The 15,104-nt window shown below is 41.3% G+C and overlaps 1 protein-coding gene across 6 annotated transcripts in view; it reads left to right on the top strand.

Moving 5' to 3' along the window:
* ZCCHC17 (zinc finger CCHC-type containing 17) overlaps positions 1–15,104 on the top strand; it is a 68,255-nt gene that overhangs the window by 44,602 nt on the left and 8,549 nt on the right. For all 6 annotated transcript variants that reach the window (XM_003828119.6, XM_008953463.5, XM_055103386.2 and 3 more), the window contains 2 exons: positions 5,096–5,196; positions 7,588–7,733. In XM_003828119.6, coding sequence (XP_003828167.2) covers positions 5,096–5,196; positions 7,588–7,733 — 247 coding nt within the window. The remainder of the gene's footprint in view (positions 1–5,095; positions 5,197–7,587; positions 7,734–15,104) is intronic.

The raw sequence follows: 15,104 nt of genomic DNA, 5'->3' as shown, positions 1-15,104 counted from the left end.
GTAATAATCAAGTGGCTGAAACAGTAACTTTTGTTGTAAATTATGTCTATAGCTGCATCCAGGAAGGAAGCATGGCATAATGGAATGATTAGAGGATTTAGAGCTAGACTTGAATCAGAAAGAGTACTGGTTCTGCTCCAAACTAATATATGACTTTGAGCAGATTAATTAGTCTATCTGAATCTTAGCTTCTTTACTATAAAAGGAGACAGTAACATATATCTAAGGAATGCTTGAGTGATTTAAGTAAAATCTTATTTGTAAGGAGCCAGCTTCATGTCTAGTCTATGGTAGACATATATGTAGCTACTTGTAGTTATTGTTTTAAATGCCGCTTTGTTTTATCCTCTAATATCTGAGATTATAGCACCTTTTCTTTTTTCCTCATACTATGGTGTATGGAACCACACCTTTGCTTTTGAAAGAATGTGTGTGTAAGACCCACAAAAACAGAGACCATGACTTGTCTGCCATTGTGCCTGATGTATAGCATCCATAGTATTCATTTAGTTTTTTTGAGATGGAGTCTCACTCTGTTACCCAGGCTGGAGTGTAGTGGTACAATCGTGGCTCACTGCAACTCTGCCTCCTGGGTTCAAGCAATTCTCATTCCTCAGCCTCCCGAGTAGCTGGGATTACAGGCATAGGCCATCATGCCTGGCTAATTTTTGTATTTTTAGTAGAGACGGGGTTTCACCATGTTGACCAGGCAGGTGTCAAACTCCTGACCTCAAATGATCCCCCGCCTCAGCCTCCCAAAGTGCTGGGATTACAGGCATGAGCCACTACCGCTCGGCCCTAGTTAGTACTTTCATTTACTCATTTGTTCAACAAATATAAGGCAACTTGTAATAAATACTAAAAGCGTAGTTTAAAGCAGTTGTCCCCGACCTTTTTGTCACCAAGGACTACTTTTGTGGAAGACCAATTTTTCCATGGATAGGGGGCTGGAATGGTTTTGGGATGAAACTGTTCCACCTTAGATCATCAGGCATTAAATTCTCATAGAGGGTGCGCAACCTAGATCCCTCACATGTGCAGGTCACAATAGGGTTTGCACTCCTATGAGAATGTAATGCTGCTGCTGATCTGATAGGAGGCGGAGCTCAGGTGGTAATGCTCCTTCACCTGCTGCTCACCTCCTGCTATGCAGCTTGGTTCCTAACAGGCCATGGACCAGTAGCAGTCTGTGGCCTGGGGGTTAGGGACTCCCTGTTTAAAGAAAGGGTTCTAGGAATTTACTTGAGGAGGAATAGTTTACTTCAGGCCTTGATGGTCAGAGAATAGGTGGTATTTGAGTTAGGTTTTGAAGAACAGATAAGATCTTGTCAGACAGCAGGGGAAGGAATGGTATTTCAGGCAAAAGAAATGGTTTGAGGAAAGGAATGAGGCAGGAAAGCACATAGTACATTTGGGAACCTTGTTTAAGGAAAGAAGAGGATATGGTCAAGTACTAGAATGGAAGGCTTGAAAGATAATTTAGGGTCAGATTGTGGAGAGCCATGAATATCAGTTAAAGAATATGAATTTTTATTTATTTATTTTTTGAGATAGACTCTTGCTGTGTTACCCAGGCTGGAGTACAGTGGCATGATCTCCGCCTCCCAGGTTCAAGCAATTCTCCTGCCTCAGCCTCCTGAGTAGCTGGGATTACAGGTGCCCACTACTGCGCCCGGCTAATTTTTGTATTTTTAGTAGAGACGGGGTTTCACCATGTTGGCCAGGCTGGTCTTGAACTCCTGGCCTCAAGTAATCCGCCTGCCTTGGCCTCCCAAAGTGCTGGGATTGCAGGCGTGAGCCATCGCACCCAGCCCATGAATTTTTTTAAAAAAGCCTTTGGACAGAGAGGCTTCTCGTCAGATTAACCTCCCCAGGAATCCCATTGTCTGGCCTTGCCCTGTTATGCTCAGTATTCTCATCCTGTCTTCAGCCATCCATAGTTTGTCAGCCACCTTTCATTTTCCATAAAAATCTAACTCTTATATTCATCCCCTCAGGTCCCAAAGTGTTAATGAGATAATCTAATAAGTGACTCTGTAAATGGAAAGGGGCTAAAAGCAGTTTCCAATTAGGCGTAGCCCGCAAAGTACAGTCTTTTTCTTTTTTATTATGATCAAGATCAGAATTGAGTGTAGTATATAATTTTTTTTTTTTTTTTGAGACAGGGTCTTTGTCTCCCAGGCTGGAGTGTAGTGATCATAGCTCACTGCAACCTCAAATTCCTGGGCTCAAGTGATCCTCCTCCCTCAGCCTCCCAAGTAGCCAAGACTATAGGTCCATGCCAGCATGCCCCACTAATTTTTTTTTTTTTTTGAGACAAGAGTTTCACTCTTGTTGCCCAGGCTGGAGGCAGTGGCACGATCTCGGCTCACTGCAACCTCCACCTCCTGGGTTCAAGCAATTCTCCTGCCTCAGCCTCCCGAGTAGCTGGGATTACAGGCATGTACCACTATGCTCGGCTAATTTTTGTTTTTTTAGTAGAGACGGGGTTTCTCCATGTTGGTCAGGTTGGTCTTGAACTCCTAACTTCGGGTGATCTTCCTGTCTCGGCCTCCCAAAGTGCTAGGATTACAGACATGAGCCACCATGCCTGGCCTAATTTTTAAATTTTTTGTAGAGATGACGTCTTGCTGTGTTGCCCAGGCTGATCTTGAACTCCTGGTCTCAAGTGATACTCCCACCTTGGCCTTCCAAAGTGCTGAGAGATTATAGGTGTGAGCCACAACTCCTGGTCCATAGGGTAGTCTTTAGAAAAAGCACATATGACTTAACTGTGTTAAAATTTTTCATTTGTATGTCTCCCTCCATTGCCAGACTATTAGTTCATTCCAGAAAAGAATCATGTTTTGTTCGTTTTGGTATACATAATTATTACTATCACTAGTATTAGCACTGGCGTTATCCACTTACTAGCTGTACTGAAAAAATGAGATTAATCTCAGAATCTGTGCTGGGATGGATTGGAGGAAGAAAACTGGAGGCAGGGAGACCAGTGAGGGAGTTATTACTCTAGATGAAACATGATGGGAGCCTAAACTAGAATGATGGCAATGAGGACAAAAAGAGAGATGTGGGTGACTGACACATTTGTTGAATTGAGTGTTAAGTGGGAAGTATGATTTGGTTTGTAGTCTGTTAGAAGCCACAGAGTATTGGAACTGATTGTCATGGGGGTTGCTTAAGCTGCAACTCACAGCCACTTGAAACCCATCTCTACAAATAGATAGGTGAAAGCAAAAACCATGTTTGTGAGTTCCTTGAGTTATGTCCTCAAGTTTCTGCCTTTGTTATGGGTTTTTTTTTTGTTGTTTGTTTGTTTGTTTTGGAGACAGGGTCTTGCTCTGTCACCCAGGCTGGAGTACAGTGGTGCAGTCTGCTCACTGCAACCTCAATCTTGCAGGCTTAAGTGATCCTCCTGCCTCAGCCTCTCGAGTTGCTGGGACTACAAACACAAGCCACCATGCCTGGCTATTTTTTTTTTTTTTTTTTTTTTTAAGTAAAAGGAATCTGTACTGTTAGAAATTAGAATTGTGATTACCCTTGGGGGAGGCAGGTGACTAGAAGGGAGCATGAGATGGGCTTCTGAGATGCTGGCAATGTTCTGTTTGTTTGTTTGTTTGTTTGTTTTGAGACAGAGTCTTGCTCTGTCACCCAGGCTGGAGTGCAGTGGCGCAATCTCGGCTCACTGCAAGCTCTGCTTCCCAGGTTCATGCCATTCTCCTGCCTCAGCCTCCCGAGTAGCTGGGACTACAGGCGCCCGCCACCTCGCCCGGCTAATTTTTTGTATTTTTAGTAGAGACAGGGTTTCACTGTGTTAGCCAGGATGGTCTCGATCTCCTGACCTTATGATCCACCCGCCTTGGCCTCCCAAAGTGCTGGGATTACAGGCATAAGCCACCACACCCGGCCTTAATGTTCTGTTTTTTGATCTGAGTACTGGTTACTTTGGTATGTTCAAATTATGAAAAATCAAGTGAGCTGTATACTTATGACAGACGTTTATATATATTATATATATATATATATATATATATTAGTTTGTTCTCACACTGCTATAAGAACTACCTGAGACTGGGTAATTTATAAAGAAAAGAGGTTTAATTGACTTATAGTTCCACTGCCTGTATAGGAGGCATGGCTGGGAAGGCCTCAGGAAACTTACAGTCATGGCTGAAGGGTGAAGGGGGAAGCAAGCATATCTTCATATGGCGGCAGGAGAGAAAGAGAGAGAGAGCAAAGGGGAAAGTGCCACACACTTTTAAACCATCAGATCTCATGAGAACTCCCTCACTATCACATGGGGGAAATCTGACCCCATTATCCAATCACCTCCCACAAGGTCCTTCCCCCAACACTGGGAATTACAATGTAACATGAGATTTTTGTGTGTGGGGGAACACAGAGCCAAATCACATCAACATATATATTATATTTTGGTAAGAAGTTTAAAAATGTTTTAAAAGGCTATAAGAAATGCAACAAAGAGATTAATTCTGTCTGAGGAGCTCAGAGGAAAAGACTTGATAGAAGGAGAGCTAGTAACTGAACTGAGCCATGAAATGTCTAGGTATAGTGAAGTGGTGAGGTGAGAGTCAAATGGGGAAACAGAGCATTTCAGAGAGGGGAAGAACTGCCTGAGCAAAAGCACTGAGCCACATGGATAAGAGAAAATAGACTTCTTTGGCCAGAGCATATTGTGTGAGTAAAGATGAGGCTGGAAAAGTAGTTTAGAGACAGACTGTGAAAGACCTTGAATGCCAAGGTAAAGAATTTGGAGCTGATTTTCTAGAAAGCCTTTGAAGGTCTTTTAAACCTATGAGTGACCTGGTAAGGGTTGTAGGGTGTTTAGCATGTTGAGTAATTATATATTTTCATCCTCTGTGCATTAGTGAGATGAAGGTTAGTCTCATTCGTAATTGTTAATTTAGGGCTATTTCACATCATTGCATTTACTGCCTGTCTCGTTCTGCCAAAAACTTTCTTTCTTTCTCCCCTTTCCCTGCCAAAAACAAAAAACCAACATACAACCTTACCTTGTAGTATCTCTGGCCATATCTCTTAAGGGGGCAGGCAGTCGGTATCTTTTTCATTATAGGCAAGAAGAGAGGCGGAGGCGATCCTTCCAGGATTACACTGGGCAGAAGATCACCCTTGAGGCTGTCTTGAACACTACCTGCAAGAAGTGTGGCTGTAAAGGTAGGGTGAAGCCTCTGCCCTTTCCACGTTTCTCTCCTTGTGGATGGACCCTTTTCTGGAAGAAGGAGGCAGCCCAGTGTGAGTTTAGTTTACCCTGTTTTTTAGCCAAGTGATGGCCTTTGCTGTTTTTTCCACCAGACTCACATCAGAGTTCATGGGGTGATACATTTTCTGTTTTCTTTTCTGAGTGCTGGCCCTACCAGATACTATACCACTACCACCACTCCTCCCACCCCACCCACAGCATATGCCTTGTCTGGGCAAGACCCCCATGAACTATGCCAGGAGGAGTAAGAGTGTTGGATTATGATTAACACTCTAATTTTATCTCCAAGGATGATGATTCTGCAAAAATTAAGCAACTTAGACATATATAACTTAAAGATCCAAGTCAGACTCTCATCTTTATCTCTTTTTTTTTTTTTTTTTTTTTTTGAGACGGAGTCTCGCTCTGTCGCCCAGGCTGGAGTGCAGTGGCGCGATCTCGGCTCACTGCAAGCTCCGCCTCCCGGGTTCACGCCATTCTCCTGCCTCAGCCTCCCGAGTAGCTGGGACTACAGGCGCCCGCTACCACGCCCGGCTAATTTTTTGTATTTTTAGTAGAGACGGGGTTTCACCGTGTTAGCCAGGATGGTCTCGATCTCCTGACCTCGTGATCCGCCCGCCTCGGCCTCCCAAAGTGCTGGGATTACAGGCGTGATCATCTTTATCTCTTTAATGTCAGAGTTCTGAATACAATATCCTTTTACAGGATATTGAATAAAGGATACAGGATAGTCACTTCTTTTTAGCTCTATTTCCTCAGGTTTCCTCTACTCTTACTCAAATATTAAAAGGTCTTTCAGCCTGATCCCTAGTTGGAGCTATAATGAGAGAGATTGCCAGCTTCTCATTTTCAGGGTGACCTCAATTGTCACCCCTTCTCCCTAGTCTTCCGTGTACCCTACTGTGTGATTTTTCTACAATAACTGGTAGCAGATTTGTGCCCTGGTTGAAGTTGTGGGGTTTTAAGCCCCTATTTATCATTAGCATAGAGGGGAGAAGGAAAAAATAAAATTGAGAGAAAGAATACCTCCTCAGGAAAACTGTGGGAACATTCCAGGTATTTGGAAAACTCTGCTATATTTCCCTGCCAGGTGCCACCCAGCTGTTGGACCCAGAGGTACAGAGTACTTTACAGATAGCTTTTTTTGTTGTTTTTAAGGTAGGGTCACCCAGGCTGGAGTGTAGTGTTATGATCTTGGCTCACTGCATCTTTGACCTCCTGGGCTCAAGCAATCCTACCTCAGCCTCCTGAGTAGCTGGGACCACAGGTGTGTATCATCATGTCCAGCTAATTTTTAAAAATTTTTTGTAGAGACGGGGTTTCCCTGTGCTGCCCAGGCTGGTCTCCCTGGGCTCCAGTGATCCTCCTGCCTCAGCCTCCCAAAGTACTGAGATTACAGGCATAAGCCACTGTGCCCAGCCCACACATAGCTTTTTGATTATCTCATACAATTCCTCTGTGCCCCTAAGACAGGATCTACCACAAACTCAGACACAGCTAGCAGTGTAGAGCATTGCATCTGTTAAAGGGCCCCTCAATACCACTATAGGCTCAGTGAAGGTGGGGGTCTTTTAACCTTAACCGTGTCCAACAGGCATTACATAAAGAAGAGAAGAATAATGGGAGGTGGATTTTTTGTCCCAGTTAGTAAAGGTCAGGTCAAAGGTAGTTGGTTTTGGTGCAGCAGAAAGCACAGGGCAGGGAGGCATGAGACCCAGGATAAGTTTGAACTCTGCTTCTGTCTATATGACCTTGAGCTACTTCTCAAATCTGGGCTTTCATCTTCTACAAATGTAGGATGGATTTAATGATCTCTAAGGTGCTTGCCAGACCTGACAGTCTGTAAATGTTCAGTGCCCCTAGGTGACTGTGCCTATTTCTCTCTGTGTTAGCTTAGATGTGAGTGCCCACTTGCTACCAGCTGCCTACAAGCTATCTTCCTTTAGGGCTTGGCCTGCCACTCAGCTCCTTCTGCTAAACATCCTGCTCTCTGGAGCAGTCTTTGATTGTCAGGAATATGTTCCAAAATAGATCTTAAAAAATTAATAAGCCCCATTGCTAATGGAGGGCAGTAAAAACCTGCATCCTCATATCCTTTGCCATTTCGAGAACAGTACCAGTGTTCCCCACAGCCCTGAGACCAGCTGCTAGTCTGGCTGTGGTTGAGTGAGCAGTGTCATGTTGAGGTGGTAGAAAATCTACCCTGAATCAAACAGCTGCTTTGAATGAACTCAACAATATTTCCTGAGCCAGCTAGCCCATTTCAGGAGACTTGGGGAAAGATTCACTTGCTGAGAAGAGAGACTACTTCCTTTTTCTATACCTTTGCTACTTTTCTTCTGCAGGCCACTTTGCAAAAGATTGTTTCATGCAACCAGGTGGGACCAAATACTCTCTGATACCTGATGAGGAAGAGGAAAAGGAAGAGGCAAAGTCAGCAGAGTTTGAGAAGCCTGACCCTACAAGGAATCCTTCTAGAAAAAGAAAGAAGGTGAATGCTACTTTGCTTTTATTTTATCATGTCTTTTTCAAGTCTTAAGATGAAAATCTGAAAAGCCTCATGCAGCAGTACACACCTGTAGTCCCAGCTACTTGGGAGGGTAAGGTGGGAGGATTGCTCGAGGCCAGAAGTTTAAGGCTGCGGTGCGCTATGATTATGCCTGTGAATAGCCACTGCATTCCACTCTGAACAACATAGTGAGACCCAATCTCTAAAAAGAAATTTTTTTTTGTTAAAAAAAAAAGAAAAATGAAAATGTGCTTTTTGCAGAAATTTTAGAAATACTGAAAAACATAATGAAGCAAACCAAGATCTTCTGTAACCTTTCTACCCAAAGAGACTCTTATTAGCATTTTGTGGTATATTCTAATCTTTTTTCTTTTTTCGAGACAGGGTCTCTTGCAGTGGTATGATCTTGGCTCACTGTAACCTCTGCCTCCCAGGTTCAAGCGATTCTCACGCCTCAGCCACCTGAGTAGCTGGAACTACAGGCATGCGCCACCATGCCCGGCTAATTTTTGTATTTTTAGTAGAGATGGGGGTTTTGCCTTGTGGGCCAGGCTGATCTCAAACTCCTGGCCTCAAGTGATCTACCCACCTCGGCCTCTGAAAGTGCTGGGATTACAGGCATGAGCCACGACACCCGTCCACTTTTTTCTAGGTAATAATAAATACAGATATATATAGCTACACATACATGTAAATACAAAATTGTGGTCATACTAGGTATAGTTTATACCTTTTTTTCATTTCACTTATCAAAAGCATTTCCTAGTATCCTTAAGTGTTCAAAAACTTGATTTAAGAGCAACATAATATTCTACCCTATGGCTGTATGATGATATATTTAATTATTTTCATATTACTGGATTTTTTTATTACTTCCAACCTAAATTTATGGCCACATCTCTTATTGTTTTCTTGGATAAATTCCTAAGTAAGATTACTGAGTTAGGGCTTTAACGCTCTTGATACATTTTATCAAATTGCCTTCCAGAAAATACTTATCTGTCCCTAGCAGTGTATCAGAGCACCTGTCTCACTGAATTCCATCTCCTATATCTACTACTTATGGCAGAGCAATTCATAAAACAGATATTATTGTGGTCCAGAAAGAAAGTGCATTTGTAGCATGCTACACAGACAATAAAAACTATTCTGTAGGTTGATCAGGAAATATTTCTTCTATCGTGTAGGATTTTTCTAACTATGGCCAGTATATTGACTTTTGTTTCATTTTTAAATCTTTGGCAAACTTTTGTTGAGGGGTCATTTTGTACCAGGCATTGTAACTCTAGGAATACAAAAACTGATGAGGTCCTTGCCCTCAGTGGTTATTATCTATAGATTAAGTACTATCTTAATTTTCTGGGTGAGGAAAAGTTCTCTATACCATTACAAGAATTAGCCAAGTATATGAATAATAATTTCCCAATCTATATATTCTCTTTCTCGGTGATCCGATCCCTCCTGAGATTTTAGCTGCATTATTGACTTCCACATCCTTAACTAGGATGCCATGGGTACCTCAAACTTTGGCTGGAATCAGTCAAATCCAGACTTGAGGCTCTTCTGCGCTATTTACTAGCTGTTAATTTGGGGCTTTATTTTTGATTTTCTTTTTGTTTTTTGAGATGGAGTGTCATTCTGTCTCCCAAGCTGGAGTGCAGTGGTGTGATCTCGGCTCACTGCAGCTTCCGCCTCCCGGGTTCCAGCAATTCTCCTGCCTCAGCCTCCTGAGTAGCTGGGACTACAGGCGCAAGCCACCATGCCCGGCTAATTTTTGAATTTTTTTAGTAGAGACAGGGTTTCACCATGTTGGCCAGGGTGGTCTCAAACTCCTGACCTCAAGTGATCCGCCTGCCTTGGCCTCCCAAAGTGTTGGGATTACAGGCGTGAGCCTCCGCGCCTGGCAAACTTCTGTTTTTTCATTTTCAAAGTGGGATTCTTGTGATCTTTGATGACAATGTTCTTGCAGAGGGATGCCTGACTCCCAAAAATAAGATATAAAGCACTGACAAGTAAGTTCCTAATTAGCGTTGGCTGTTGTGACAGCCCTAATTATCTTTTTTAGTCCTCCTTCCTAAACATACACACACACACTACCACCATCACCAGTACCACCAAAACCCTTGTTTCTACCTTTCTATCATATATTACCTATTAATGGCAGCAATACTCTCCCAGTCTCCCAAGAAAGAAACCAATGTCATTTATTTTCCTCTCCTTTTCCATCCCACATCTAGTCAGTCACCAAGTCCTGGCAGTGGTGCCTTTTAAGTGCATATCTCAAAATTGTTTATCCCATTCCCATTCCCACTGCTACTGTACAGTTTATCCCCTCACTTCTCTTACAGTCAGACTATTGAACGCTGTAGCCTAGGGAGTTTTAAAAAAGACATATTTGCCCTCTACCTCTTAGGTACCATGTTTACAGGGCCTAGGTCTGGGCATTTTATTTTTTTTTTAAAGCACCTTTTTTGGCTGGGCATGGTGGCTCATGCCTGTAATCCCAGCTGAGGCTGGAGGATAGCCCAAGTCCAGGAGTTTGAGACCAACCTAAGCAACATAGGGAGACCCTGTCTCTATAAAACATAGAGAAAATTAGCTGGGCATGGTGGGGCATGGACTGTGGTCTCAGCTACTCAGGAGGCTGAGGTGGGAGGATCGCTTGGGCCCAGGGGTCAAGGCAGCAGTGAGCTGTGATTATGCCACTGCGCTCCTGTCCGGGCAACAGAGCGAGACCCTGCCTCAAAACGACAACAACAAAACCACCTACTTTATGTCACTGCCCACTTCTGTTCATTGTTGATTTCTCACCCTATGCTTTAACTCTGAATGTTGGAGTGTTCCAAGGGAATCTCATCCTGTCCTATGGTTTTAAATATCATCCCTGTACTCATAACCCCCAAATTAAGTGCTTGTGTCTGTATTTTATCCAAATCTGCATTGCTATTCTTGACTTTTTCTCTGGAACTCCAAATTTAGTTAATAGACTGCCTACTTGACGTCTACATCTGGTTGTCTAGTTAGCATCAAGTTTAACATACCTCCAAAACTTAATTTTCCTAGCCAAAGCTGTTCTTTCCACATTTGGCCCTGTCTCAGTGATTGGAACTCATTGACCCATTTGATAAGCCAAAATCTGCAGCCTTTTTGTATAGTATTTTTTGTTTGTCTTTATGGTAAAATACACATAACATAAAATTTACCATTATAGAAGTGTACTGTTCATTGGCATTAAATACATTCATATTGTTGTACAACCATCACTGTCTTTGATCTCGAGAACTCTCTATACTCATTAAACAATAACGCCCCCCATTCACCCCTCCCCTCTGCACTTGCAACCACTGTTCTACTTTCTGTCTTGAAACCATGTGGTATTTGTTTTTGTGACTGGCTTATTTCACTTAGCATAATGTCCTTAAAGTTCATCTGCATCATAGCATATGTTAGAATTTTCTTCCTTTTTAAGCCCAAATAATATTCTGTTCTATGTATTTATTTTTTGAAGCAGGGTCTTGTGCTGTTGCCCAGGCTGGAGTGCAGTGGCACAATTATGTCTCACTGCAGCCTCAACCTCCTGGGCTCAAGTGATCCAGGAGTGTGCCACCACACCCAGCTAATTTAGTTTTTGTAGAGATGGAGTCTTGCTATGTTGCTCAGGCTGATCTTGAACTCCTGGCCTCAAGCAGTCTTCCCACCTTGGCCTCCTAAAGTGCTGGGATTACAGGCATGAGCCACCACATCGAGCCCCATTTTATGTATATACCACATTTTGCTTATCCATTTATTTTTGGTGAACACTTGGGCTGCTTCCATATTCTGGCTATTATAAATAATGCTGCTGTGAACATGGATGTATAAATATCTCTGAGATCCCACTCTTCTTTCTTTTTGGTATATACCTAATAGTAGAATTGCTGGATCATATATTCTGTTTTTAATATTTTGAGGAAGCACTCTGTTTCCCATTGTACATTCCCATCAATAATGCACAAGGGTTCCAGTGTCACTACATCCTTGCCAACACTTATTTTCTGGGTTTTGTGTTTTTTGGAGAGTAGCCATCCTAATGCATGTAAAGTGACATCTCATTGTGGTTTTGATTTGCATTTCCCTAATGATTAGTGATATTGAATATCTTTTCATGTGCTTATTGGCCATATGTATATTTTCCTTGGAGAAATGGCTATTTAAGTTCTTTGCCTATTTTGCATAAGCTTGTTTATTTTGTTGTTGTTGTTGATATGTAGGAATTTTTTATATGTTCTGGATATCAATCCCATCAGATATATGGTTTGCAAATATTTTCTTCTAATCTGTGGATTGTCTTTTTACTCTGTTGATAGTGTCCCTTTTTTCCCTATCAGATTTAGACTTTTTAAAATAGTGGTAAAGAACATATAACATTTACCATCTTAACTATTTTTAAGTGTACAGTTCAGTAATGTTGAGTATGTTCATGATAGTATTCATTGCACAAAAAAATTTTAATCTTGGTTAAGTTAAACTTACCTTTTTTTCCCTTATTGCTGATGCTTTTAATGTCATACTCAAGAAATCATTGCCAAATCCAATGTCATGAAGCTTTTCCCTTATATTTTTCTAAGAGTTTTATAGCTTTAGCTCTTACGTTTAGGTCTTTGATCCATTTTGAGTTTATTTTTGTATATGGTGTACAGAAAGGGTCCAAAATTTCTTTGCATGTAGATCTCTAGTTTTTAAAACACCATAGGTTGAAAAGACTGTCCTTTTCCCCACTGAATGGTCTTGGCACCCTGTTGAAAATCATTTGACCAAATAAGTGAGGATTTATTCTATCACTGGTCTATATGTCTTTATGTCAGTACCACACTGTTTTGACTACTGTAGCTTTTTAGTAAGCTTTGAAGTTGGGAATTGTGGATCCTCCAGCTTTGTTCTTTTTCAAGATTGTTTGGGCTATTTGGGGTCCTTTGAAAGATTTCATATGAATTTTAAGATAGATTTTTATATTTTTGCAAATTCTGATAGAGATTGCATTTAATCTGTAGATTGCTTTGGATAGTATGGACATTTCAACTGTATTAAATCTTCCAATCCATGAAAATTGGATATCTATTTGTATCTTCTTTAATTTCAGCAACATTTTATAATTTTCTGTATACATGTCTTTCATCTCCTTGGTTAAGTTTCTTCCTAAGTATTTTATTCTTTTTGATGCTACTGTGTGAATTGTTTTCTTAATTTTTTTTCTGATTGCTCCTTGCTACTGTATAGAAACACAACTGATTTTAGCATGTTCGTTTTGTATTCTGCAACTTTGCTAAATTCACTTATTCGTTCTAACAGGATTTTTTTGTGGAATCTTTAGGGTTTTCTACATAGAAGATCATGCCATCTGTAAACAGAAATAATTTTCTTGCAGATTTAGTTTTTTTTTTCTTTTGAGGCAGAGTCTTGCTGTATCACCCAGGCTGGAGTACAGTCACATGATCGTGGCTCACTGCTGCCTTGACGTCCTGGGCTCAAGCCAGATCTAGATTTTTAACTGTGATTCTATTTGTATGTTCCAAGCATTATTCTTTCTCTTTTAACCTTTTAGAGGTAAATGGTACTTGTTACATTCCTAAAGTGGTTATATGGATATCTCACTTCTGTGGGTCTTTGGTTGAGTTCTTTTTGCTGAATATATTGAGTATAATTTGTTATTCCTTTGTTTCTAAAGCTGCTTTGAGATATGTATTTCAGTTCACAAAACCAATTACTGAGGCTTTATCTGCTAGGTATGAGGCTTTTTATGACCTGCTTAGTCAACCTACTACCCAGCCCTCCATTGCCTTTCACTTAGTAGAGGAATGGTCTGATGAACAATGGCAGTAATAATCATTATACATTATTATTTCTTAAAAGTATCTTTGGCCGGGCACGGTGGCTCATGCCTGTAATCCCAGCACTTTGGGAGGCCAAGGCGGGTGGATCACTTGAGATCAGGAGTTTGAGACCAGCCTGGCCAACGTGGCAAAACCCCGTCTCTACTAAAAATACAGAAATTAGCCAGGCGTGGTGGCGAGGGCCTGTAATCCTAGCTACTTGGGAGGCTGAGGCAGGAGAATTGCTTGAACCCAGGAGGCGGAGGGTGCAGTGAGCCGAGATTGCGCCACTGCACTCCAGCCTGGGCGACAGAGTGAGACTCCATCTCAATTAAAAAAAAAAAAAAAGTATCTTTGTGTATATGAACTTCTAACTCATGAGTCCTCTTTGATTAAAAAGTTTTCTAGGGAGTGTAGAAGGGTAAAACTTACCTCTTGATGTCCACTATTTCTACCAAGATAGTATTTAGCATCGTTGTCTTTTCACCTCATTGTTAATCCCGTCATTATCTTTTATGCCTCATATTTGTTTAGTGCTTACAGTTTATAAAATACATTCCTGTTTTTGTTTCTTTTTATCATTATACAATGCTATGAGATAGCCAGAACAGGAATTATTATCCCACCATTTTACACATGAGTAAAATGGAGCTTCAGAGAAATTGACGTAACTCCCCGGAAGTCACACAAATATAAGAGATAATGCTGAAAAAATAACCCATGTCTTCAGATTACTAACAATATTCTTTTCTGTATATCACACTTCAACCATTTATTTAACTCTTCAATTATTCATTTACTGAACAAATATGTATTATCTGCTTCATAGGTATCTAGCATTGTGTTAGGTACTTGACATATCAGGACTCATCAAGTCAGTTTTTGGTGGGTTTTTGTTTTGTTCCCAGCTACCGTTAGCCATCATGTGATGTTATCTATTGATTTGTTTCTGCTCACAACTGTAAGTCAAGATTCCAGCCCTCCTGTTTCCTTTTACCTTCTAAATCTTGGATTCCAGCAGGAGGTTGGTTTTCCTTAACAGTAAAATCTGTCTGAGATGGCTTTTTTGGTGTGTGAATGGCAGATTTGGACACTTGTTTCAGGACTAGTCAGCTCTGGGAGCCAAATATGGAACTGAGTAGATTTGTGAAGGAACATGCCTTTAGCAGTCCATGCTCCTGAGTTGGACAGTGGAGAGTAGGAATGCCTGGCGTGTGGAAGGGCATATATGATAGTAACTCATGTAAGTTCAGTTAATGCATTTCTAACAGTTAAAAAAGTAACTCATGAAATAAAGATCATATGGTACCTACACTCAAGCGGCTAATCATATAAGGAGAAAGATAAGCAGCCAAGCTATGTGTGGTGGTAAAGGATAGAAACACATTCCAAGGAGGTTATTTGATTTTATGGACGTCCAAGGACAGGAAATGCAGTGTAGTCAGGCCACCTAGGACTAGAACTGGAAAGTCTCATTAGGTTCTCATCTCCGTTTCTTCACAAG

Source organism: Pan paniscus, chromosome 1, assembly GCF_029289425.2.
Source record: "Pan paniscus chromosome 1, NHGRI_mPanPan1-v2.0_pri, whole genome shotgun sequence".
Lineage (NCBI taxonomy): Eukaryota > Metazoa > Chordata > Mammalia > Primates > Hominidae > Pan > Pan paniscus.
Note: the sequence above shows the minus strand (reverse complement) of the source record. Positions and strands in the feature narration are given on the sequence as shown.